The 25955-nt window shown below is 32.1% G+C and overlaps 1 protein-coding gene across 1 annotated transcript; it reads right to left on the bottom strand.

Annotated features, from left to right (window-relative positions):
- LOC105212616 (rhythmically expressed gene 5 protein) lies at positions 1-25677 on the bottom strand. The gene is made up of 3 exons (XM_054233531.1): positions 25187-25677; positions 3245-3434; positions 1-1114 (listed from the first exon to the last, which is right to left on the bottom strand). Exons 1-3 carry the CDS (start codon positions 25325-25327, stop codon positions 465-467), a joined length of 981 nt encoding a protein of 326 aa, XP_054089506.1. The 5' UTR covers positions 25328-25677; the 3' UTR covers positions 1-464.
- Between the last annotated feature and the right edge of the window lie 278 nt (positions 25678-25955).

Raw genomic sequence — 25955 nt, 5'->3', positions numbered from 1 at the left:
TCGTTAGTTATAGTATATTTGTAGATATACAAAATTCAATAGAGTACCACAAGTAAGTCTATAAATGTATAAAATAAGATTTGTGGCTTAAAACTAAATTTTCAAACAAAATTGAAGAATTTAATTTACAAGTAACTTAAAAATACACACAAACATACAGTTATAAAAAAATACCATACACAAGCTCTCAAACACACCAATAATTTTACTAACTAAACTTTAAACTATACTCATTTTAGTAAAATTATGTAATTTATAGATGATTGATGATGATTTTAGAAAACTACTTTTCCAAACAATAAAACATTATACGAACAATATGATTTGATTTCAAGGCAAAAATTCCATATTAAAATTGTAGCGCCTGAATTCCACAACAAATTATTAAGCTTAATGTTGATTATCTAAGCTACTTTTCTGCTATGCTCGCATTTCTTCTATTTCTCTTCGGATTCAAAGCAATTTTACGCCTGACCCTTGGCATAGTAGTAGCCAGCAAAGGGCAAAGCATGGAATGATTGTGTTAGTGGAATTGCACGTCCAGCTGTAGATAGTTGTTGTTGTTGGCGGCGTACGCGTGCTGGTTCATAAGGCGGTTGCAAATCACGCTGCAATGCCAACGAGGCCAAATGCTGCTGCTTCAGATCACTGATCATAGCAATTTTGCGATGTTTCGGCTGACCAACAACCGCAGGCGTGACCTGAGCGGCGCTTGAAGCACCATTACTTGCGCTAGTGCCACTTAATTGATAGGCTTCCAGATCGTCATCACGTGGCAGCGGTTTGTTTTGATCCTCCTCGACTGGGCTGCCATCGGGACGCACACGAAACACGAGTGGGCCACTGAGGAAAGTCTCCGTGGAGGAAGTCTTTAGATTATCTGTCTGTCCATTGCCATAGCCATAGGTAATATCCATATCCATTGCGAATTTATGTTTGTTCTCGCCTTCACCGTCGAAGAGTGGATTCTGGCTGTGTGCGCCAGTGGCGGCAGCTGTGTTGGCAGGCTTTTGATGTGTGAGTATGATCAGTGAAGAATCAGGGGGTGTTGGCAAAGGTTTGCGTGTGGTGATCAGTGTTGAACTTGGATGATTGCGCATGATGGAAGACCAAACTGTAAAGGAAAAATGAAAAATATCTCCATTATTACAAAGAAAGCTATTTTTAGCGCTGTAATTTAATAGTTAATGCATTAATTATGCATTACAACTGTGACTGGGCGTCGACAGGGTGTAAAAATCGCGGCAGACAATAACAGACGCATGAATTCCAGTTATTTATTTGTCATTAAATAACAATTATTCACCGACTCTATTAGACAATGCTACAGTGGGACAAACATTGTTTATTTAGTGTTAAAAATTAGACTCTGTTTAAGTGATGATCATGAGGAATAATAATCATACTAACTGCTAATAAAAATATTTATTTTTATAACTGTTTACCGGCACTTTTATTGCAACAATGTGTCAAGCAGACAGCGCATCTATCTATCTATCGTGTCAAGTTAATTGCAAATTTATGCAAAAAATTATAGGGAGAACATTTCCGTAATACAGACGTACATACATACATTTTTTATTACATGCATAATTATTTATGCAAATTCCTCAAGTCGTGCTTGAGCTGGGATAAATTTGTAGGCGGTCAATGAACAGTTATCATGCATTAAAACTGCAGTTAAAGAGACCGTTATTCGTAACTGAGTTTTCGCCCTTTTAAGAAAGTTCTCCTTAATATTTTGTTATCAAAATATAACCAAAAATCAATAATAATCCTTTAACCTAAAAAAGGCAGCTGATATTGTTAGATTCTCTATCATTAGATGGTCTACATCGCTATAGCAGATTAAATATCACAGCCAAATGTTACATATCTCAATGAAGTATTTAATACTCTTCATCCGTTTCGTCTTTATAGGATCGGTAGTAACATGGAATCTTTGTGAGGTGAAATTTGGTTACCATATCTCGGGAAGACAGATTTAAGGTATTGATTATTCAAAAACGATCCAGCCGAGGGTTTAAACTTTAAATTTTTTGTGCTTAAAACAAGTGTAGCTTTCATCATTAAATCGATCCTTCTACAGAAATTAAAATTTTAGGTAATGCTCATGGATTATAATTTGATAAAAATAACGGTAATTTTCCTTTATTTTAAAAAGTATTTCTTCAAGATGTGTTCTAAAAATAAGTGGAATTGTCGTTTTTTTGGAAAAAGCAATTTGTTCATTCGTCGCCTTCAAAATAGTCTCCATTCGATATTATGAACTTTTTCCAGCTTCTACTTATCGTCGAAACACTTCTCAAACTCGATTTTTGGGGATAGCCTTTAGTTCTTTTAACGATTTCTTGTATGCTTGTAAGGTTATCGGCCCTTGAAGGTTTTATTTATTTTTGGAAATAGAAAAGGGTAACACAGAGCTATGATGTCTGGCGAACACGGAGGCTGGGACATCGCTACAGTATTATTTTTGTCCAAGAATTCACAAAAAATCAAATCAAACGAAAATCATAAGAACACGCCTAACCCTAGCGGCTGCTACAGACTAAGAAGCAATGAATATGAATATGGCTGAAAATTTTAGCGTACTTCAGGGCCATTTATATCAACATAAATAATAAAAAAATTAAAAATTAAATTTTGATAATCGGACTAATTGGGCAAATAGACATTTGTGTATAAATAGCTTTATGAGAAATAATTGAATTTAGAACCCAAATAATGGCTTGTTGAATCGAACAAGCAACTGGTATAATCAAATATACACCGAAAATGAAGCGATTCACATACTTTTATGTATTGAATCCACTTGGTACTTTATGCTGCTTTCTGACCTTTTGATTTATATCATATAAAATCAAATAGAAAATGAGCGATTTTCTAAATTCTATAGAAACCTTCAAACAAGTTAAGAATAGTTGTAAGAGACCTTACAATATTTTTGTATTTTCAATAAATTTAGAAATAAAATGTCTGTAACGATACACATTCATATATGTAATTGCACAATAAAATTGATGAATGGACAAACACAATTAGCAGTAAAAGCTATTGCGGAAATCAATTAAACGGCATCTTGTAAATATTGTCTCACGGATACCAGACATATCTATATCTATATCTAAGATATAAAGACATAAAAACAAACACGCTTGTTATCAAGCATTGCCCACCAACAACTGTTTCTCTAAAGTTTTATAAAAAGTATACATTTTTATTTCCATTACACTTGTCAACTTACTAAGTTCATTGGCAGCCCGTTGATATGGATCCAGCAGATCCAGTTGTGAGTCGCTGAACGTTTGTAGTTTCTCATAGCCATAGGCGAGCAAATCGCGCTTACACTCGTTCACTGGCATCGCTGTGGTGGCGGCGGTGGCTTTGCAATGCACACTGACCAATTGACCGAACGTCGAGTAGAGATACGACATCTGTGGGGCGAGAGAGAGAGAGAGTGAAAGAGAATTGTGTGGATTAGTAAATATTTTTTTTTATATATTTATATTTGTTGTAATTGTATGTGTAAAGTTGTGTTGTAATAATTGATAGTTATATTTATTTATTTACACGCTTTTTGATAAGAAGGCGGATGTGACTTGAGCGAGTAGTAAACTGCAGTGTGAAATATATTTTCTGATAAAAAGTGTAAAATGTTTTCTTTGTGTTGATAAGTGCTTGCGCTTGATTAGTACCTTCGTCTGTGCAGATATTTATAGTATATTTGTGATAAATGCCAATAAGTGTGTGACAAATGTGGATTGTGAGTTATCTTAGATATCAGTTGTTAAGAAACTTATATCTTTTATAAATTTAAGATACTTTGCCAGCATTATCGCTGTAAAGCTATTCAATAGAAATGAGGAAAATGATTTTAGTATAACTTAAGATTTTGCTTTAAAAGATAAAACGAATCAATATTATCCCTATAACGCAAAATGTATCCCTATATTTTCATAAAAAACTTGAAAATTACACTACAATACTACAAACTGCGCTGGTTTTTCGCTTTTTTCGGAAAAGTTATATAATGAATCGTAAAACGGACTTCATTTTCGAGCTCAGGCGGTCAAAATACATACATAGTTGTACTTCATATCAGAAAATCTGAAACGGAAAAAGTTCTGGACAGTACCGGGTTAATTTAAAATATTTTTTTTTTAAATTATCCAATGTCATTAACAATGTCTTAGATGTCGACATATTTAGAGCCTAAAATTCTTGAAACATTGCATTTAATTTTAGTTTTGACTCGACATTTAGATATTATTGAAAATATCATACGTCAGCCTTTCCAAATCATATATCATCCCCTCACTATAACAATAGCGTATATTTTTTTTGGGTTTTGAGAAAATCGAGTTTAAAGTTTTTGTCAAATCAGATGTCTATTAAATTTTTGAACATGAAATTATACACCATTTTTCCAATGACATTTTGACCCACTTTGTGGAAGTAGAATTTGACGAAATTTTGACCAGACATAGAATCAATGATGGAGATTCTAAATATGCAATAAAAAATAATGGCGTATGAGCACATACGCTATTGTTATATTGAGGGGACGATATATATATATTTGGCGTAGGAACCGCTTTAAGCGATTATAGCCGAATCCGACAGAGCGCGCCACTCGTTTCTCCTTTTTGCTTTTTGGCGCCAACTGGAAACTCCAAGTGAAGCCAGGTCATTTTCCACTTGTTCCTTCCATCGGAGTGGAGGTCGTCCTCTTCCGCGGCTTCCTCCATCGGGTACAGTATCGAACACTTTCCAAATCAGTCTCTAAATAATGAGCGGCAACTACTATCATAGGTACCAAATTACCATAAGACTAATGTACCATAAATTATTTAATAACTGCTATTGCCCAAAACTTGAAGACTAGCGAATCGAACAAACAACTGGTATAAATTAAATAGAGCACAGCAAGCAATTATGGCAAATTATTGAGACTCTCTTGCGTCGAATTTAACTATATTACTTTATTGTTGCTTTATCTTTTCGACAAGAGAAAATAATTCTATTATAACGAGGCAAAAAGTGACGAATCCAAGAATTTAGGAAATACATATGTACATATATTCATAAAATATAAAAAAAAATATGTATTTCAAATATTTCACATCATGTAAATTTGTACGAAAACCCCATAGCATAAAGATTATGGAATATATTTATGTACTTTCAAAAAATATATTTTTGTATGGAAAATAACTTTTGTATTTCAATTATTTCGAGCACGTGTAAATTTTCGAAGTGTCTCCCATATAAAAAATCTCACTTTATATTTTTCTAAATAATTATTTTTTATTATAATTTTATTATATTTTTATTAGTCTATTGTTCCAAACGAAAACTTTACACTCGACATGTAAAGAATAATCAATTATTTATATAATTCTGGTCAGGTACGCTAATTTAATGGGCGCCACTTGCTACAACAATGTGACTGCAACCGGAAATTGATATCAAAAAGCAATATATATTTCCGAAAATATTTTATTGGGTGCAAAAAAAAAGTACATTCAATAACATCGAAATTCAAAAAACCTTAAAGAAATCATAAAAAAGTTAATAAAAATTTCAAAACATTTGTACTTTAATTTTTCTTTGAAGAATATGGGTGTAATAAGGATGTTTATGTTAGTAGCATTATGTTGAATTTTTAAGATTTTTTATTTTATTTTATATATCATATCCATTCTGAGAAGATAAGATGCCTAAGGAAATTTGATGGAAAAAATTGTATTCTCCAATTTTCGAAGTTAGCCTCTATAATTGAAATATGTATTTGGATTCGAAGTACGAAAAAAGGACTTCTTAAAATATAATTAATTAAATGATATAGCTAGTAAAAAATCCAAATTATATATAAAATCTAATCTTAATCTTAATTCTATGGTATTTAAAATTTATTCATCAAGCTCATATTACATCCGTCATATAAGGGGCTAAATATTTTTCGATGTATAAATTTTTTATTTTTTTGTTTTTTTGAAGATAAAACTTTGATCCAGAAAAAAAGTAGATTTTGCCGTATGGTGGAATTAATGATAGCATTTTATTAGATATTTTGTCGAGTTTTTGTAGTAGTATGCTTCCTTGATATTAACAAATCAAATGGAGGATTCTACCGGACATTATGTTGTCTTTAATAAATTAAAGAAATTTTCATTACAGAATACACTTAGGAGCTTGTTAAAGTGTTATTTTCTATAACTATGCTTCAGTTGGGTTTCGAACTCTAGAACCACCATTCGTTAGTCGCATACTTCACATACTCTCCATATATAGGTATTTAGAACAAGCACATAGAAATAAGCATCAGCATCAATTAAACATGCAGATAAAAATCTACTCCAGTTGCGCACGCTCGAGGTATAAAGAAAAAATAGCAACAACAATAACAATAATGAAATGATGCTACACGGCTGGATTGCGCTACTGATTTGCTAACTACCAGTCATTTGCGGCTAAAATTAACCGACAGAAATTCCTGCATATATATGTTAATAGCTCTGCACAGCTATGGCAAAGTACGTGCTGCGCAGCTCCCGACCACGACTACGCCGTCGGACTTCAACTACATGCAATGCAAATATGCTGGAATTACTCCATCAAATTTTCGGTTCAGTGGTTCTTAAACACATACGCACACACTTGCATATATGCAGATTTGCTTGCGCGCATGTGTCAGTGTGAGCTGCCTTATGGCAGAAAAAGAAGAATTTTGTGCGCATGCGCAATTATGTATTCTGTTAAGGTATCGGAGCGTGTCATTTTGTGTTAATTTCGCATTTTGAATTTTGCAAAACGGCAGCTGGAAGATCCAAACATGCGGTAGCATTAAAGACAGGCAGACAGACAGATGGACGGACAGACAACGCGCGATAAATCTTTGCTCAGTTTGGGATTTTCAAAGATTTTTTGTATTTTTCTTTTCGCCGAAGCCGGTCAAGCATCTGTGCTGATGATGACACATTTCTGTACGCCGGATGACGGAATTGGGGAATTTCGCACTTTGATTTAAGACTCAATTTCACTTTTCGTACGAAGCATACAATGCGACAACAAGTGCTAAGTGTTCAGTTTTAATAAAAAAATAATAATAAAATATGCAAACAATATTTCGGCGCACAAGATCTGCATACGTAAATATTAAGAGCTTATAGCATGTGTTGAATATATATTTACATAAATAGAACGGCGGAAATAGAAGAAAAGCAACAATAGCTTGATACATCTGAGTGAAAAAACTAACGGCATACTGTCGTGTATATTCTAACCGGTTTGCATTTTAGACGTCATCGACCAACTTTGGAATTTCTAAGAATATAGAACTAAGATTTTGAAATATATAAAATAGCAACAAAGCATTTTAAGATATTTACGAAGAGTTATTGGAAACAAACAAAAAAGTTGGTCAACAGGAAGTCTATGTAGATCGCAAATATTTTTGATGTTTTTGGTGAGACAACCAACTTCCGATTAATTTTGTTCTTGTAACAGCTCTTCTTTTAGATTTGCGCTTTCTAGCTTAATTGAAACATCCATCGAATGAAGTCAGTTTTTTCTCATTTAATCTTCTATACTCTAGCACTGTATTAAGTACTTTCAGTTGGGTCTTTATCCTTTCAAATGATTTTTTGGATTCAAATTTCCTGCATTTTAGCATATTAATCCCATTATATAAATCATTCACTTGCACTGAATTCTAAATATTTCACAGAATATATCTCTCGAATAATCCAAGAATCACCTTATGGCATGATTTTTGGAAAATACTATCTATATAGACATAGTGGCAAGGTAGAGTCTTTCTATCTCTTTTATATACATATATGACGACTTAAACACTCAAATTTGAGAACCAAACATATCTTAGTTACTGAAATTAAGTTTGTTGTAGTAGACTCTATAGGGATCCAGGGTGCACTGTAAGGAAAATCAATCTATTCCCTCGAGAGTCTGTTCTACCAGGAATTATAACCGGCTAATAGCTGTCAAACCGGCAGCATTTCACAAATTTGTTTGAGGAAAAGTGTATACCGCTATAACAATAACAACAACTTCACAATATTGATTTTTATTATATTGTTGTCCTGATGGATTTTTCAGACGAATAAATTTCATCTACATTTGTGATCTATGTGCTGAGTTTCTGGAACCTTACCATCATTATTTTAACTGTTTGTTTTTCTTAGCACCTCTAGGATTTTGCCCAACCCTAATGAAGAGATATTGACTGTTGGTAAATTTAAATTTTGAAATTTTCACAATTTACCGTTGCTGGCATATTAATGCAAAAGTATTTGAATTTTTGTGTTCGGCACGGCGTATAAGTGACTATTTGGCGTGGTTGATGAAACAAATGTCAAAAAGTTGCCAAATCCACTTACATACATATGTAAATAAATATATATACATTTACATATCTCAATCGAATGCGGGAGTACATGCCAACAGTAACAATACTATTTACAATATGTATATGTAAATACATATGTATGTAAGTTGTGCCCAGCCAGCATATTGTAGAGGGTTCGCGAACGTGGGTGATTTCTTTGTTCGCCAACACTCGTATTGACAGTTATTTAAACCCGTACGTGATTTTCATTTGAACTAACTATCGCTGGCAGTAAACTAAGCCAAAAACTATTGGCTTGCAGAGGTGTCGCTATTTTATTGCGCAATGGTTATGAGGGTACATTTTCTTAGACATACATACATATATGAATAAATAAATATGTTTGTGTTTACATATGTAGACAAACATGTATGTTGTATATTATTATACAAAACATATTTTTTAATATCACACATAATTCTTGCAACACTTTCTCATAAGAAAATAGTCAAATATTTAAAGAATTTATTAAAGCAAAAATTATATTTTGAAATAATTTCATTTAAGGTTGATTTACTAGCTATATACTATACTACGAGTATACCCTTATGCACAACTAGTGATTTTTTGTTTTAATTTCGTATCCCATGTGATTATGAATCAGTAATAAACTCATACTACTAAATCGTATAATACGAGGTGTAAGGTTTTCGTTTTTTTGAAAAAAAAAAATATTTATCCATTCGTCAATAATAATGTTATCGCCTTCAAAATAGTCTTCACTCGATTTTGTGCACTTATATCAGTGATTCTTCCAACCGTCGAAACACTTCTCAAACTCGATTTTTGAGAAGACCTTTGGCTCTTTCAGCGATTTCTCGTATTCTTGTAGTACGGCAGTCCGTCAAGGGTCTCTTTATTTTTAGAAGCGGGAAAAGTCATACGGAGTCACGCCTGGCGAATATGGAGGCTGAGGCATAGTAAGCAATGAATACAGCTGAAAATTTTATCGTACTTCAAGGGAATACATATTATCATCGAAAATGTTTTTGATAACTGAACTTTAGGAAATGAAATTTTTAAGTTTCCGTTATTTTTTAACACACTACATACACCTTACATTAAAACGAACGAGTGATGATTTTTCTATAACAAAAACCCATAAAAAAAATTCAGTTATATGCCTTTAAGGGGCTATACCAGTGTAACCTGTGAAAAATTAGGCGATTTTCGTGAAGAAAGTACTCGATCGATTGTTTCGAAGTTTGTTGCACATAATAAAGTATATTTTCAGCTACATTTCAATTTTTTTTTTTAATATTGAAAAATAACGAAGTTATATGCTATCTTTGGAGGTGCCAAAAAAAAAGTTACCTAACATGACATGAATCCGGTCGAATGAAAAAAAAATTGCTGAAAAAAAATTCAAAAAGGATATTAAAGTTAAATATATTTCCTATACAATGACCTATGATTTTTGAAAAATATCAAAAATTGACCGAATGGCGTAGTTCTGAAAAAAATTTCGATTTTTTAGTTAAAAAAATGGTGTCTTTTTAAATGCCAAATTGGCAATTTTCAACCAATCAAAAAGATTGTAGGTAAATATATTCAAGAATACTCATTTTAAATTTGAAGTCAATCGGTCAATTTTTCATTGAGTTATGATGTCAGCAGTTTTGAGAAAAGTTGTTTCGAGAAAAATAACTTTCGATTATATAGGCTTAAGCCCGCTAGCAGTCGCTCCTTAGAACGCTGTCATTCAAAAACTATTCAAGATACGACCTTACCGCTTTCACTATATAGTATAACTGGTATAGCCTGTTAAGACCAGAAATCCGACCAATCTACCAGAAAACTTTAAAAATCACAGAAAATTTCTAAAAACTTTGATTTTTTATAATGTGATTCGAAGAAGAAACAATATCTCTTTAAGGCTCCTAAAAATTAGATGTACTTATCCATTGAATTCATATATTCTCGATCGATTTGCTATTCCAAATCAAAAAGATAAAATTTTCTATAATATTGGATGTAAATATATTTTTTATTCGCGAATCTTCAGAAGTATATATGTAAGTCGATCAAGGAACAACCAACAAAATATATTAGTATTTTTTATGTATTAGTATTTTTTGTAGTAATTGTAGAAATGTTTAACAAAAGGCTATAGCTATTGAATTAATGAACACCATAAGTATATCGCCAGGCATTTAAGTCCTAGACCTGACTTAAAGCCATAACTTAAAGGCTTGTTTTACTTACATAAATTATCATTAAAAATGCATATTTAAAAACCGACTATAAATTGATTAAATAAATTTAATAAGAAATATCGAAAATTTCGATTTTGTATCCGCTTTTACTGACAGCCGACAGCCGACAATATCACTTATAGCGAACCCAATTATATAAATAAATAAATAAGTCGATACACATGTATGTATGTATGTATTGTATAATGCGGTTGATATCACTTGCTTAATGATCGCATTGAAGGTGTGAATTATTTATGAATATAAACGCTTTTAATATTACTTAAATACCTCATGGGTATTTGTACGAATAACTACTCGGCATTAACTTCGTGTGGCAACGGTGCAATAAATTTATGCAAATGGTGAGAAAAATGATCTTATAATAGCCAGTGTTGGTTCATAAGTGCGCTGTATAGCGGTAAAATGCGGTCGGTCAGTAACCCCATTAACAACAAACCAACAACACTGACCACGAACAATAAAAACGACAAAACAGCAACAAGCAACTATATAAAAAAACAATAATAAACAATGTAGCGTAGTAAAAGAAAAATGAAAGACGCCACTTTTACCAACGGCAACGCAACGCAATATTAAGCTGCGCTGCTAGTGTAGGATATGCGTTTGTAATTAATTATTTAAGTTATTTTAATGAATTGAAGCGAAAATCAAAACAAAATGAAGTGGAAAATAAATAAATGAACAGATTTTTAAGGTAAAAGAGTAATTTGCGTCGAAATGGCTCTTTGAAGTCTTGTTTCAAAATTTTTTTGACTATAATAGTTATGTCCACAATTAGTTGGCAAAAATAGTCAATACATGAATCGAATCAGATCAGAGGCATCGTCGACTAACTATGAAAGTGTTAGGAGTAAGCAAAAGGTATTCACTATTTTCGAGTTCAACCTATTGAATTACTTATTAAAAATTAGTTACACCAGCAAAATTCAACTGGTCTCAGAGCAGAAATTTTTGTTGGCGATCGTTGTTAATGCGGTGATCGATTCAATATTGCTGGGGATATTATTATGAAGCTCTAAAAAAATATATAGAAATTAGGGTTGTTCGGAATATTGTTAAGCGGTGGGATCGTTGAAGATAGATGTTTCAAACAAGAGGGTAATGCTATCAAATTCCCTATAGTTAATATCTCTGAGCAATTCGGGGCTGTGGTATCTTTCGCAAAGCTACAATGAAACTTGGTATAAAACTCTCGAGATTAAAACATGTTGGTGATGTTTCGAAGTCTTAGATGTTTAACAATAAATTTGGAATAAAGAATTTCCCTTTAAAAATCAACATAATTCTGATCTGGATACCGCTGTGTTATTTGCTAACTTTGTCTGTAACAGCCGGTAAGGTTAGACGCGTTTTTATGAGCATTTCGATTTTCGTTTGTTAAAAGTTCACAATTCGTTGCTTGTTCGAGAATTCTGGACCAAAAATTATACACTGTAACGATGTCCCAGCCTTCAAATTCACCACATATGATGCCAACAACCGAGTTTGACTGGTGTTTCGCTGATTGGAAGAAACGCTGGCATAAGTGCATAATATCGAATGACGACTATTTTGAAGGGGACAACATTTATGTAGACGAAGGAATTAATATTTTTTTCAAAAAACGAAAATTCCCGCTATTTTTTGAACACACCAATCTTTCTATAATAAATATGAAATCTCTTAATAGCATTTAAAGCCAAAATGTTTTTTTCATTTAGTGATTGTTCTTTTGACGGTCGCTTAAAAGAGACAGAGTTAATTCAATCATAATAGTGGTGGTCTTTCAGATAAAATATGTTAATAAGAAGTATTATATTTCTTCTTCTTATTTCTTTTGATATCATGCTATTTTTTAACACAAACCTACACATGTACTCAGTGGATATGTAAATCACACCAGTAATCACTTCTAATTTAACTTTAAATCCATTAAAATACCGCGCATTTTTCACTCGCAACTCCAACTAATTATGCATAGCTAAAGCGGTTGTCTGAAATGATGCGCTCAAACTGACAGTTTGCCTGCCAAAACCAATTACATCTGCAACTAACTTAATTACACGCCAATTTGCTACACACGAATCATTTTCTAATTTCAATTTCAAGCGCTTTTCTCACTCAACACGTTTAATATTTTAAATAAATAAAACAATAAAAAAATTAGAAAAAATTAAATAAAAAAGTCAAGAACTCTTTTTAGAACCACTGCGCAGTCACATAGTTACGTGTGAGGAGGTGTATTAAGCTAATTTGCAAACGGTGAGAAGAATGAAAAACATAATTATAAAAGAAAATTAATAAAAAACAGAGAAAACGTTCTGTCATTATGTATAGATTTTTAATTTTTCTATACTCGTGTGTAGAACAAACAATAATAATTTTTAATAGTTATATCGAATCCAAATGGAATGATAATTATGCAGAGCTAAGCTTAAAACATATACATACATACATACATTTATATAGTATATAGGCAGACCTGACAGCCTGGGAATAAAACAGCAGGTTACAATGTGTAAGACAATAAAACCTGACTTCATTGAAATTGCTTGAAAAAAAATGATGAGCAAAAAATATAAGACCGTTCTCAGGCATTATTGACAAAAAGTAAAAAACATAAAACATATTTTTTGTACTAATCCCTTAGCTTCATGTGAGAACATTCCAGGAATACGAGCTTACCAACATATAAGTGTGGAAACGTTTACATTTACTTAGGTAACAAAGAACCTGGATCCCTCATCAATTTTTTATGACCACTTGTTTGGCTTTGTGGTGCTTCACCAACTTTATAGCTTTTTCCAATAATTTTCAATTAAGATCTGAAGAGATTTGGTTTTTTATTTCGTTTTCTTACTTCGCATTTAAGCAGAAATCGCACTTAAAAATATTTTCTAAAAGCCAGAGAAAACAACAATTTGAAAAGATGACTGGTCGTTTCTTTGTGGTATTAATGACGACATTGTTCCATATAAAAATACCAATTTTTATTTTTATTGCAAATGCGTCATATTTAAACAATTTTAATTTAGTATTACAGCTTTGCGGCTCCCTAATGAACTCGATTACATTTTTATGGGATTTTCGGTATCACAAGAATCTGATTTATGCTAATGAATTCAAAACGAAAAAATATTGCATTTTTCGGTAATAATCTTTCTTAGAATTAATATTATCATACACATATTTATGTCAATGGCTTAATTAGTGGGTCTTGAATATGTCACAGGAATATTAACCCAGAGAAATTTGTTGATCTTAATATAAAACTGGTTGTTGTCTTATGACTTACATCTTCTGTTGGCAATTAAGTTTTATCTGTGGATCTATTAGGTCTGACCGAGAGATTATGAGGTTGTTTGAAAAACTATCTATTCTGATCTAAATTCCTAACCTTAACTAGAAAAATGTCAAAGTTTCACAAGATTCCATCCAATCGTTCTCAAGTTATTGGTCTCAAAGTAACGCTACTTCTCCTACATCAGTTGTTTACAATGTTTTGATAAAATATGGTTGCCTGATGGATAAAGCTAAGGTTAATGTAAGTCAATGACTTAATTAGTGGGTCTTAAACATGAACGAGAAATTTTAAATCTGAAGAAATATGTCGATCTTTAGAAAACATGCCCAGTTCTCGAATTGTTTGAGGGAACCTATTACTAGATTGAGTTAGGCATTAAAAAGGTGTGCGTATGATTATTTCTTGAGTTAAGAATCGTATTCTAGATGTTTGATATCAGTTGTCAACTCCGATTTTCTATCTTATATTCATTATTTTGAATTTACAGAACGAATAAATTATATGACTATTTGAAATTAACCTCCTTACTGCACACCTCGTGAGAAGGGAGGTTAAAATATACGATTTGGGTAATAATATTAACATTAAGGGGTTATATACAGTTAGAATTTTCAAAAAATCGATTTTTTTTATTTCATTTTCTTAATGTACATATATTTAAGAATACACATAGAAAATTTCAAATTGTTCCGGTGAATATTTTCAAAGTTACAAGCAAATTTGAAAAGGCGTTTCAGAGTGCTTGGAAGTACAAGGTCCGAGCGACAACGCGATTTTCTCAAAATGGTGTTTTCAAAGTCGGTGACCAACATTACTCGAAAACGGCTAGACCGATTAGTCTCAAATTTTAACACGACCTTCTTAAATATATTTTTTAGTAATTAATCGAAGATTTTTTCTCTCCGATAAATATTTTTTTTTTTATAAACAATTTAAGGCCGAAATTCCGGTGAAGAATCGATTGTTTTTTTTTTTGAGAAACCGTCATTTTGTCAAAAAAATTTATTTTGCTTATTCCTTCGATTAATTTCTAGATTTAACATTATTTTAACGAAATCTGTTTGGTTTTTTAATTTCATTTGATCCAGTTCCGAGTGGTCACCGCAAAACGTCTTTTTTGAGAAGAGCTCCTGGAGATCAGCTGTAGCTCTTTTTCAAATAAATATTTTTACTAGTACTAAGTCTTAAAATACAGTTAAAAGATAATATGTGTATAAATTTTCGGATCAATAAATTAAAAAGTTTTCTCAGAAAAAATTCTGGAAAATTCACTTTTTTTCTGCCGTCTAACTGTATATAACCCCTTAAAGACTTAATAAAGAAAATTCGAAAAAACACCAAGTAGAAGTTCGCAAATGAAGCCTTTGCCTTGTTTCCTGGATGGAAATATATGGATTGAAATTTTAAAATTTTGGTATTAGTGGCAAATTTTTGACAGAAATTGTTAAACCCCCGAAAAAAAATGAAATAGAAGCATCTATCAGGTTTCTCTAAGCAATTTTAAGAAGCTCCCAAGTTTTAAAGATCGATAGCGCTTCTTCTAAAAACAGTAATTTATTGTCATAACTTTTGTAAAAAACTATTTGAAGCTTTCGCTGATTCACATTTTGTATATTTATATTAAGAACAGTAATAAACCGTATACTACGCATACTTTAAAATGAACTATGTATCATTTTTATTTCTTTATTTTTTTTTACTTTTTAATGTCATTTCACTTGTCATATGACGCCCATTTTGATAGCAAACAAATTTGCCGACATGACTCGTGCGACCTTCGAGTTTCAATAAAAAACGATGATTATTATAACATACACGACGCACCTGTTGGATATCATAATTCATTTAGCTGGACCTACAAACATACATATATATTAACATACATACATATGTATTTGTATATGTAATTAGGGTTTAAAAACAATTAAAGTATCTAAAACGAAAAACCGCAAGATACAATAATTTAACAGATTGCTCAGTGAGATATGTTTATTACTGATTTTTTACATAGATTAGATACATGTAAATATATATATAATATATATACATAGTTAAACTGTTTTATTCATACTTTGACGCCTTAAAACGCTTTAAAATTTTTCATTGACTTTTGAGAGTTCCCAATCCCCTGCGGACATACTCGGCAGCATGCGTCAGTTTGTTTAACGAACAATTTACTCGAGAGACATTTAAGCACATATATGTACATGCATATGTAGTATATATAAAAATATTCATGATCATAAGTGTGAATGATGTCTCACTCCGTGATGCACACACGCGTCCAAGTTGGACTTGAATTGCTTCTTTACCCAAGGTGCACTCGATCTTCAGCTGCCTGTTGTCATACGTAAAGGTGTGCGTGGCAGTAGGCGTGGTTAACACCTAGCAATCTACATTACTGTTAAATTACTGTTTGTAAAATTAAATCGTTTACACCGTTAGACCAAGCTTTATTAAAATTATTCGATTTGAAATCTCTCAAAAACAAGAAAAAACGTTAACTTCGGCTGTACTGAAGCTAATATACCCTTCACAGGTGCATTTCTTTTCGTACCTATGTGTTTAAGCAAATCCAAAGTCGTACGAAAAAGTAAGTAAAAAAAGAAAACATTTTACTAATTCTTTTTAGCCGGGTTGTTTGCTAGAAACATTAAGGTTTTACAGTTAACCGATCTGAACAATTTCTTCGGAGATTATATTACTACCTTAAGCAGTAATCCATGTCAGATACCACGTGAAGATACCACGTCAAATGCGAAAATTTTCCATACAAACTATTGATTCCAATCGTTCAGTTTGTATGGCAGCTATATGCTATAGTAAACCGATCTGAACAATTTTTCGGAGATTAAATTATTTTTATGAACAATAACTCACACCAAATTGCGTGAAGATATATAGTTAAATGCGGAAGTTTTCCATACAAGCCCTCGATTCCGATCGTTCAGTTTGTATGACAGCTATATGATGTAGTGGTCCGATATCGACAGTTCCGAAAAATGAGCAGCTTCTTGAAGTGAAAATAACATCATAAATATCAAAACGATATCTTAAAAACTGAAGGACTAGTTCGTATATATACAGACAGACAGACGGACGGACGGACAGACAGACGGACATGACTAAATCGACTCAGTTCAACATACTGATCATTTATATATATACTTTATAGGGCCTCCGACGCTTCCTTCTGGGTGTTACAAACTTCGTGAGAAACTTAATATACCCTATTCAGGGTATAAATATCGAGTTGATTGTATATATGTAGTAGTAGTAATTTTTTTTTTTATTTCACCGATTAATTATAAACTTAAGAGTCACAAATCAAATAACTATTTTCAACAAATTAGTAAATAATTATTTAAAAGAAACTGGCGAATTATTTATAGCAATAAACTTGATTTGATGCTTCACTGTATTCTACTGACCTATCGCTTTTTTTTCGTGTGCAAAAACAACACTGACTTCGCTATACTAGTTATGATTAGCGAGCGTTCCTGTTTATAGCTAATGCCATTTATATTTAATTTGAAGACTTCAGATTGGCGCTGTTGAAAAATAAAGAGTCGACAGTTCGCAAATTCGCGTGTGCCACCGTTAATGGACCGGCTAAGCCGGTATAAATACATATAAATGTACATACAGACTAGCTCAAATATATCACAGCATTTTGCAGTGTTTCATTTATTTGGCTTATTGCTTTTTAATAATTTTTTTTTTATTATATCTTTTTATTTTTTTATCAATTACTTTTCTATTAAAATTTTTTAACTGTTGTATTTTTTTATCTGCTTGGTTGCATTGGCATTCACTGCCGATTTACAGTTAACGTAAAAATTGTGGCTTTGTTATTTCTATTGTTATTGTAAAATTGTTAGTGTAAGTAGTAACTTATATGTGTATAATTTTTTAGAAATCTAAAAATAAGTGTTAGCTTAGTTACTTTGGTTCGAAACCCTCTAATTAAGTCTTACGAATTCTATGAATTTATTTATTAATTTTTATTTTCTATCAATTTTATGAACAAATCTTTTACTCAAGACTTCTTGAAAATTGGTTACTCTATTTTTCAAAAGTTTAGTTAGACAGTTAGTCTTGCGCCACAATTTCAATAATAAAATCGGCCTAACAGCCGTCATGTTTGCAAGCGCCATATTATTGTTAGCAGCATTGTTCGTATAATAACTGTAACTACAATATATGTATGTATTGTATACATATAATTGCTTAAAAGCATTTATATAAAATTTCCAACGTCAAGTTCAATGCAAACGTTCAACCGTGTGGAACAATCGACAGTTAGACAGGTGGCACGATGCAGTTATGAAAATTATATCTTTGTACAGAAATGTAAACATAAATACTTTGTGTGTATGTACACGTATAATGGCAGTGTCGGTGCAATAACTGTTTTTGTGGGAGATTAAAGTTTGCTATAAATCTTAAAAATTATAATTTAGAAGTACTCGATACTATACAAGTTATGTATATTTTTTAGACATATTGCTCTATTCATCATAAATAATTCGTAGGAAATATTTATAATAGAGAAAAAATTAAGGTTTCCGACGTATTACTATGTGAACTGTGGCCTTTTTGATCCAGTTTAGTCATACTTTTTTCAGCATAACTGATACTCGTCAATAACTAACCAACTAGCCAGTCTCAGCCCCACAAAAAGTAGTCTGCGTCAAGTCTTAGACTGACATGATCAATCGATAAGATTATCTTTTTTTTGAGTCACCAAAATATCGTCCCAAAAGAGTGATTGTTTCAAGCACTATAGGACTTATTACCTCTTATACCATTAGTATTGTATGATAATTCCTCTAGAAATAAAAAAAAAATATGAACTAATAATACCAACAATACGTAGTAAATTTTAGTTCCAGAACCTCTTTAATTTTTTAGAGTTCAAGAAGAATTTGAACTGTCAATATTCAAAATCCGCAGGAGTAAAATTTTGGGACTTAGCAACAAAACCATCACTCCCAGCACCATTCTGGAATATATATAAGACCTGGGACTGATGGAGTGAATATAGACATAGGAAGGGCACAATAGACCACAGGTTACAGTGCTTTCCTCTAAGACTCCTATTCTATTCTAGGTGATTGGTCGAGTTCTTCCGACAAACAAAGGGTTCTGCAAATTATAAGCAGACCTCTAAGGTGTAAATGCTAAGTCTAAAAACTATCCGAAGACAACTTTTAGATGTTAGTCGAAATTGGAGTCGAATTTACTAACTCTTGCATAGAACTAAAGGTTCAAAATTCAAAATTTTTTTCAAAATTTTAAAAACCTATTGAAAGGCTCACATATGTCTAATATAATTTGACATACATACATGAGAATATTTTTTTGAGAAAAACTCGGAGGTTTGACGTTCTAAGCCAATGCATATTCCTATGTGTTAAAATACCGGGGACAGATGACAGCGTTTCTATGGCTAATATCGTCTTAATTTCTTCACATGAAGGGGCTAATTATTTATCTACTATTCTTCAACGAATCAGCTATAATACGTAGTTAATCGTTCTCACGACATTCGGGTCTACCAGTACGGACCTAGAGTAACCGGTACTGACCTTGATTTTTATCTGAAACAGGACTGTCAACTTGACAACATTTCTCAAAATTATTTCGGTGATTTTTTCTGCCGCTACAACAACAACATTGAACTAGAGTCATAAGTCCTGGTCCAAATTTCATATTTTTATATATTTATGCATGTATGTCAGTCTAAAGAGCATTATCAATACAAACTATTTGTAATAAACTGAAATTTTATAGTTTTTATTGAACAATAAGGGGGTCGCATAACCACAAAAAATAATATTTATGTACCGGAATTGCATGTATAGATACTTCCACAAGCATACTAATCAAAGTGCATACATAAATATATATCTGTACACATCTGTATGTTTGCATGTATGTAAGTAATCCCACGATGAATAGCTGTTTTTACAGGTTGCTATGAATAGAGCCGGGTGGCAATGACAATGCTGACGACGCTACCTTGGCATTGACGTTTTGTGTAACACGATGCGATAGAAACGACGTTGCTTTGTGGGTATTTTTTTATATATATCTCTATATTTATATGAATGTTTGTATGTATGTTTGTTTCTATTTCGGTTTGTCTGTATCTCCATCGTATGCATGACTTTGATGCCATTGCATTCTTCTCAAGTAATTTAGGTCTACTTAGCACAAAAAAGCGATAAGTCGATTCGAGTTCAATGATAAAATCAGCAACATCACAACTACGAACAACAACAACAGCACGTCAAAGCCAGTCTGACGACTCAATTCAAAGCGGCAATTGAAATTCACAAAAACAAAATCGAAATCAAAAGCCACTTAAATTTCAAATTCAACATCGAATTCTGTACATGCATATGCCAATATGAGTGATATCATAATTTCGAATGCATAAGGCTGAACTGACTGATTTCAACTGATTATCAACGCTTCGATACTAGTGTGGACAACGCTTAACGGTTTACCGTATGTTATCCGCCGTTGCTGTTGCTGTTAAACCTTTTCGTTCCGCTTTATTTAGCATAATCAAGTCAATGAATAGCGCTGTGTATGGGCGAGATGCAAACCTATACAAAAAAATGCGATAGTCAAATTAACTGCTATTCCGTTGCGTGTTTTTCGAACGTTTTGCACTCGTGTTTTAACGGCGAGTTGAGTTTTATTGTTGTAACTGGTTCAATATTTGCATTTGAATGGCTTATTGATGAAGAGCGCAAACGACGCAACGATGAAAGCGGCAATACGAATGTGCATATAAATGGGTATACATATGTATGTATGTATATATATATTTATGTATGTATGTAAATCGCGTCAGTATGTAGCATTAAAAAAACACGAGTTTTTTCTGCCTAATTTGCATTTTTCATGCAATTTTTCGTTAAAAAATGTTATAACCTTTCCTTCGTTCGATTTCATGCTGCTGGTCTATATTGTAGTATGCTTAAGAATGCGTCGCACAGTTGCGGCAGTTAAGGTCTCCAGTGCAAGGCTCTTGCTTGCTATGGATGGGATACTCGTAATGTTTTTTGGGTCAATCGTGTTGCTTAAAGACTACTTCTCCGTCGCCGCTGTTGACTTCGTGACCTTATGTCTCGCTTTAATTCTATTAATATGTGCAAATATTTATGAATTATTAAACAGTTGACAGTAGGTGTATAAACTAAATTTAGGGTCAACACTCGCCTACGTTCAACGCTTATTATAGATATTATTATATTAGTTGAATTATGGCAGAAGCATGCAAATGCAAATAAAGAAGTTTAAGTTCAAGCGCAACAACATTTGCTGCACACTGAAGACACAGCTTAGATTATTGAATAAATTAATTAAATGGCGTCGACATTTTTGTTTAGCGCTTTGTTTGTTACGCTTGTTATCTTTTTGTTCATGTCATCTTATTAACATCACATCGAACAAATGGTGTTTATTAGTGGTTGTCTTTGAATGCATTTAAATAGAATTTGTTTCATGTGATAAATGCATTTGGCTGCTTAATATGCCCTTCAAGGGGGGACAGCTTTTGAAAAATGTGGTTTTGTTACATTAGGCATTGCTGCATTTTTTGAATATACTGATTGGCTATCAATGAGAATTTGTAACTTTGTAACCGGATTTATTCTAATGTTTAATTTACTGACGGCATATTTGACCTAAATTAAGCGGACACTTCGAAATTAAAGTCTTTTCTAGGTTATTACATTTTCGTACAATTTTTTCTTAGTTGCATATGGTAATTCTTGAACATATGTATATGTATCTACAGCGATATAACATACCTGCCATTATATATTTCAGATTACTATCAATTGTGGATGAGATGCTGAACGCAGCCGACTTGATTAAATGAGATCTTTGATAATAATCATTACATTTTCTATTATATTATTACTAAGTTCTTCAGAACAAATCAAATAACCTAAATAGGGGAGTGAGAATATATTTAGACATATATATATGTATTTGGCGTAGGAACCGCTTTAAGCCATTATAGCCGATTATATTGAAACATAACTACATATCATTTGAGCACTGCCCATAATTTTGAGGAAATGTTTAACCGCATTCATCATTTTAGTTATCACAATATAGGACTTTCACTCAAATTACTCCTTAAGTAGTCGGTATTTATGATCGATGTTAGGTGGACGAACTAAAAATGACAGACATTTGTTTTTGGAGCTATTAAATTTGCGTGCAATTTTTTATCAGGAGGAAAAGGACATTTTTAAACATATATGTATATTACGAATAATTGTAGCAAATCTATGTCATCTTGTTTTAATCGGAGCTCTGATAACAAATATTTCATTTTCTCTTATCAAAGTTAGTTAGAACGTATCGACCTAACCTAAATAGCAGAGTAAGACTATGTTTTTGACGTAATTATCATTGACACTTGTCATTTGAGCACTGCCAAAGCGTTGGAGGGAATGATTAACCCTATATGATCCTCTTATATATTTTTTTGTAATAAAACGATTTAATTGGGTGTAATATTGGTTTTTACCTTCCCTAACCCCATAAGTGATCTGTCATAATAAGGAAATTGCTTGAATTATTCGAGAACTGGTTTTAATTGCATATATGTTCACTATGCGGGGGATACTGCCATTAAAATTTAAGAATTTTTTCAATAGTAGACAATTTTTTTAGGTAGAACTTAATGATCGAAATAAAAAATAAATGTCTTCTTAGGGATCTTGAATGATATTTTCGTATTGGATCTTTAAACTATGTATGTAATTCTGCTGATTGATATTTTGGAAAACTTGATACTTTGATGTGGATAAATGAGTAGAGTCTGACCGATTAAGCGGCTGCAGCATCGACATCGACCAGTATGGGCCAAACAATTTAGCATAAAAAATTGGGAATTGGTCGGCCACACACACATCCGCTAGATGGCGCTCGAGTCAAAATTAAAAAAATATATATTAAAATTCGCACAACAGATGGTCTTTTGTATAGCAATATTACTATTATTATATTTTTGAACATAATGCTGTTCATATTACCGGATGAACGAACGCAACTGTTATTGGTTGCGTAAGAATATATAATCTCATTCACAGAAGAAATAAATTTAATAATTCTAATTTCAATATTTAGAGAAATTGAGATTAAAAACAAGTAAGAATTTGAAAATCCTATAAATAGGTATATTAGAGCTAGGGGAAGTTACACTATTAGAAGAAAAATATTCCCTCCTAATTAAATTAAGATACCTGAGAGATTTACTGAAATTTTCGGGGAAAAATTACCATGGGGCACTGAATTCTTCATATTCGATATTCGGGGCTTGGAAAAGTTATTGTCCGACTTCGACAATTTTTTCACAAATGATGCCACAGGTCATATACAGTATTTGTGTAAAGTTTTATTTCGCTATCTTCATTGGTTCCTTATGTATATATTATATAGTGAAGGAATAAGATGGAGTTCAAAACTGAGTTACATGGGAAGTTGTCATGGTTGTGAACCGATTTCACACGTGTCATCAGGGTGCCAAGAAAATATTATATACCGAATTTCATTGAAATCTGTCTAGTAGTTCCTGAGATATGGTCTCTGACCCATAAGTGGGCGCTGCCACGCCTATTTTTCATTTTGTAAAAAAAGCTGAGTGCAGCTTCTTTCTGCAATTTCTTATGTGAAATTTAGTCTTTCTGACGTTTTTCGTTAGTGAGTTAACCCACTTTTAGTAATTTTCAACCTAACCTTTGTATGGGAGGTGGGCGTGGTTATTATTCGTTTTCAACTATTTTAATGGTGTGTGGTGGGGTAGGTAAGAGAACCGTCTGCAGAAAGTTTGGTTTATATAGCTTTATTGGTTTGCGAGATATATACAAATAACCAATTTGGGGGCGGGGCCACGCCCACTTCCCCAAAAAAAATACATCTAAATATACCCCTTCCTAGTGCGACCCTTTGTTCCAAATTTTACTTTTATAACTTTATTAATGGCTTAGTTATGACACTTTATGTGTTTTCGGTTTTCGCTATTTTGTAGGCGTGGCAGTGGTCCGATTTTGCCCATTTTCGAAAGCAACCCTCTCACCCAAGGAATATGTGTTCCAAGTTTCATCAAGATATCTCAATTTTTACTCAAGTTATCCGTTGAACGAACGGACGGACGGACAGACAGACATTCGGATTTTGATTCGTCTCGTCACCCTGATATAACCCTATATCTAACTCGTTTAGTTTAATGACTTACAAACAACCGTCATGTGAACAAAACTATAATACTCTCTTAGCAACTTCTGTTGCGAGAGTATAAAAACTAATTTTATAACTCATTAAAACTAACCCAACAAATTGAAAATAATAATATTGTTTTTTTTTTTAATTTTGTAAATTAAGAAAAAAAATTTATTTATTTTATTTCTTAAAAAAGAATTTTAAATTTTAAAAAATTATTTCCAAAATTTTCAAAATAATACTTTCTTAATGTCGCCAATAAATATTTACTTAATATAGCCGCCTAATTGCAATAACTGTCAAATGCATTCACAATCGCTTCAATAAATTTTGAAAATGAGTAATCTGTTTTTACATAACAACAATCATTGAAAAATAATATTTTTAATTTCTTAATTTCAATAATTAAGAAAATTTGCTTTGCTTTGTTTAAACAGCCTCAACAAATATTTAAATATGTAAGAAAATAAGTCTAGTCCTTAACTGAAAGCTGCTTAAACTCATCATCAGCAGCAGCAGCAACAACGCAGTATCAAAAACGAAAATCGAAAAAAAAATGAAAAACAAAAAATAAATTCATTTAAACACGTAACACTAAAACCAGTTTGCGATAAAAATTTTTTGAATAAAAACAAAAACTTGTTAAAAACAATAAATAACTAAATAACATACAAACGTACATACTTTTATAAATATATGTATTTATATTGAAATACGAGTATGTGTGTGTACTCATCCTACTTTGAGGCAATGGCGGCAACGGCGGTAATGTGAATTAAAATAAAGTACATCGAAAAAACAATAAACAAAAACAACAACTTAATTACAATATTTTCGTTCAACCGAGTGATGGCGAACTATGCACGGCATGTTGTTGTAGTCTGTATTTTTGTTTTTGTTGCGCGTATTTATTTATGACTACACTTAATATTCAGACAAACACACACACCTTTCTTAATGCAAAGTAAAATTATGCTGCATTTTTCATTTACTTTAGTTATTGTTGTTGTATTTTTCGCTTACCTTTTCATTGCGCGTCAAAAATTCCCAAATCGGTATCGCCGAGCCGCAGCACATTTGCATGGAAACGCACAAGATGAGGCATGTTGCAATTACTTTCGCTGCAGTACGCTGGCTGCTGTTGTTGTTGTTAAGGTTCCTCATTTTTGTTGTTGTCGTTGATATGCTGGTTGATTTTATATATGTGACTAGTGTTGTTTTTGTGATTTTTTATTATTTTAAATTTTTTTGTTGTTGTTTTTTTCACGTTCGTCGCCAATAAATAATGTCAAAAAGCGCGACTTTCGAAAAATGAGGGCGTTTCAAAACAAAAAAACACTTCAGTTGTATAACAACGCAAGACAGATGTGACAAAATTGAGTTTTTTATTTTAACTTTTATTTGCTGTGAGTTGCCACTTTTTTGGAATTATTTTTGAAATTTTTACTAATTTTGAAATTTGATATTAATTTTTTTTATTTAAAAATTTAAATTATTTTAGTAAGTTTTTTTATTTAAATATTATTTTACAAATTTTGTATTTTTTTCTTTAATTTTCTATATTAAATTAATTTTTTTTGAAATTTATTTTTTATTTTTTAATTTTTATTCAAATTAATTTTTTATTTCTTATTTTTTGTTAATTTTTTACTTTTAAATTTTTATTATTTTCCTTTATGCTCTCGCATTCGCACAATTTCACTGCACCGCGCGACTGACTTTCTTTTTCACTCGATTTGCTGCGATGGCGTTAGCTGTCTCTTTGTTGGCTTAGCTTTGTCCGCTTGCACAA

Source organism: Zeugodacus cucurbitae, chromosome 6 (assembly GCF_028554725.1).
Source record: "Zeugodacus cucurbitae isolate PBARC_wt_2022May chromosome 6, idZeuCucr1.2, whole genome shotgun sequence".
Lineage (NCBI taxonomy): Eukaryota > Metazoa > Arthropoda > Insecta > Diptera > Tephritidae > Zeugodacus > Zeugodacus cucurbitae.
This window is presented reverse-complemented; position numbering and strand designations above follow the sequence as displayed.

Excerpts from the sequence above, each read along its gene's own strand:
- LOC105212616 (XM_054233531.1), bottom strand. The coding sequence starts at position 25,327 with ATGAGGAACCTTAACAACAACAACAGCAGCCAGCGTACTGCAGCGAAA. Across the intron at positions 3,435-25,186 it reads TTTTGACGCGCAATGAAAAG|ATGTCGTATCTCTACTCGAC; the intron begins GTAAGCGAAAAA and ends CTCGCCCCACAG. Across the intron at positions 1,115-3,244 it reads ACGGGCTGCCAATGAACTTA|TTTGGTCTTCCATCATGCGC; the intron begins GTAAGTTGACAA and ends TTTCCTTTACAG.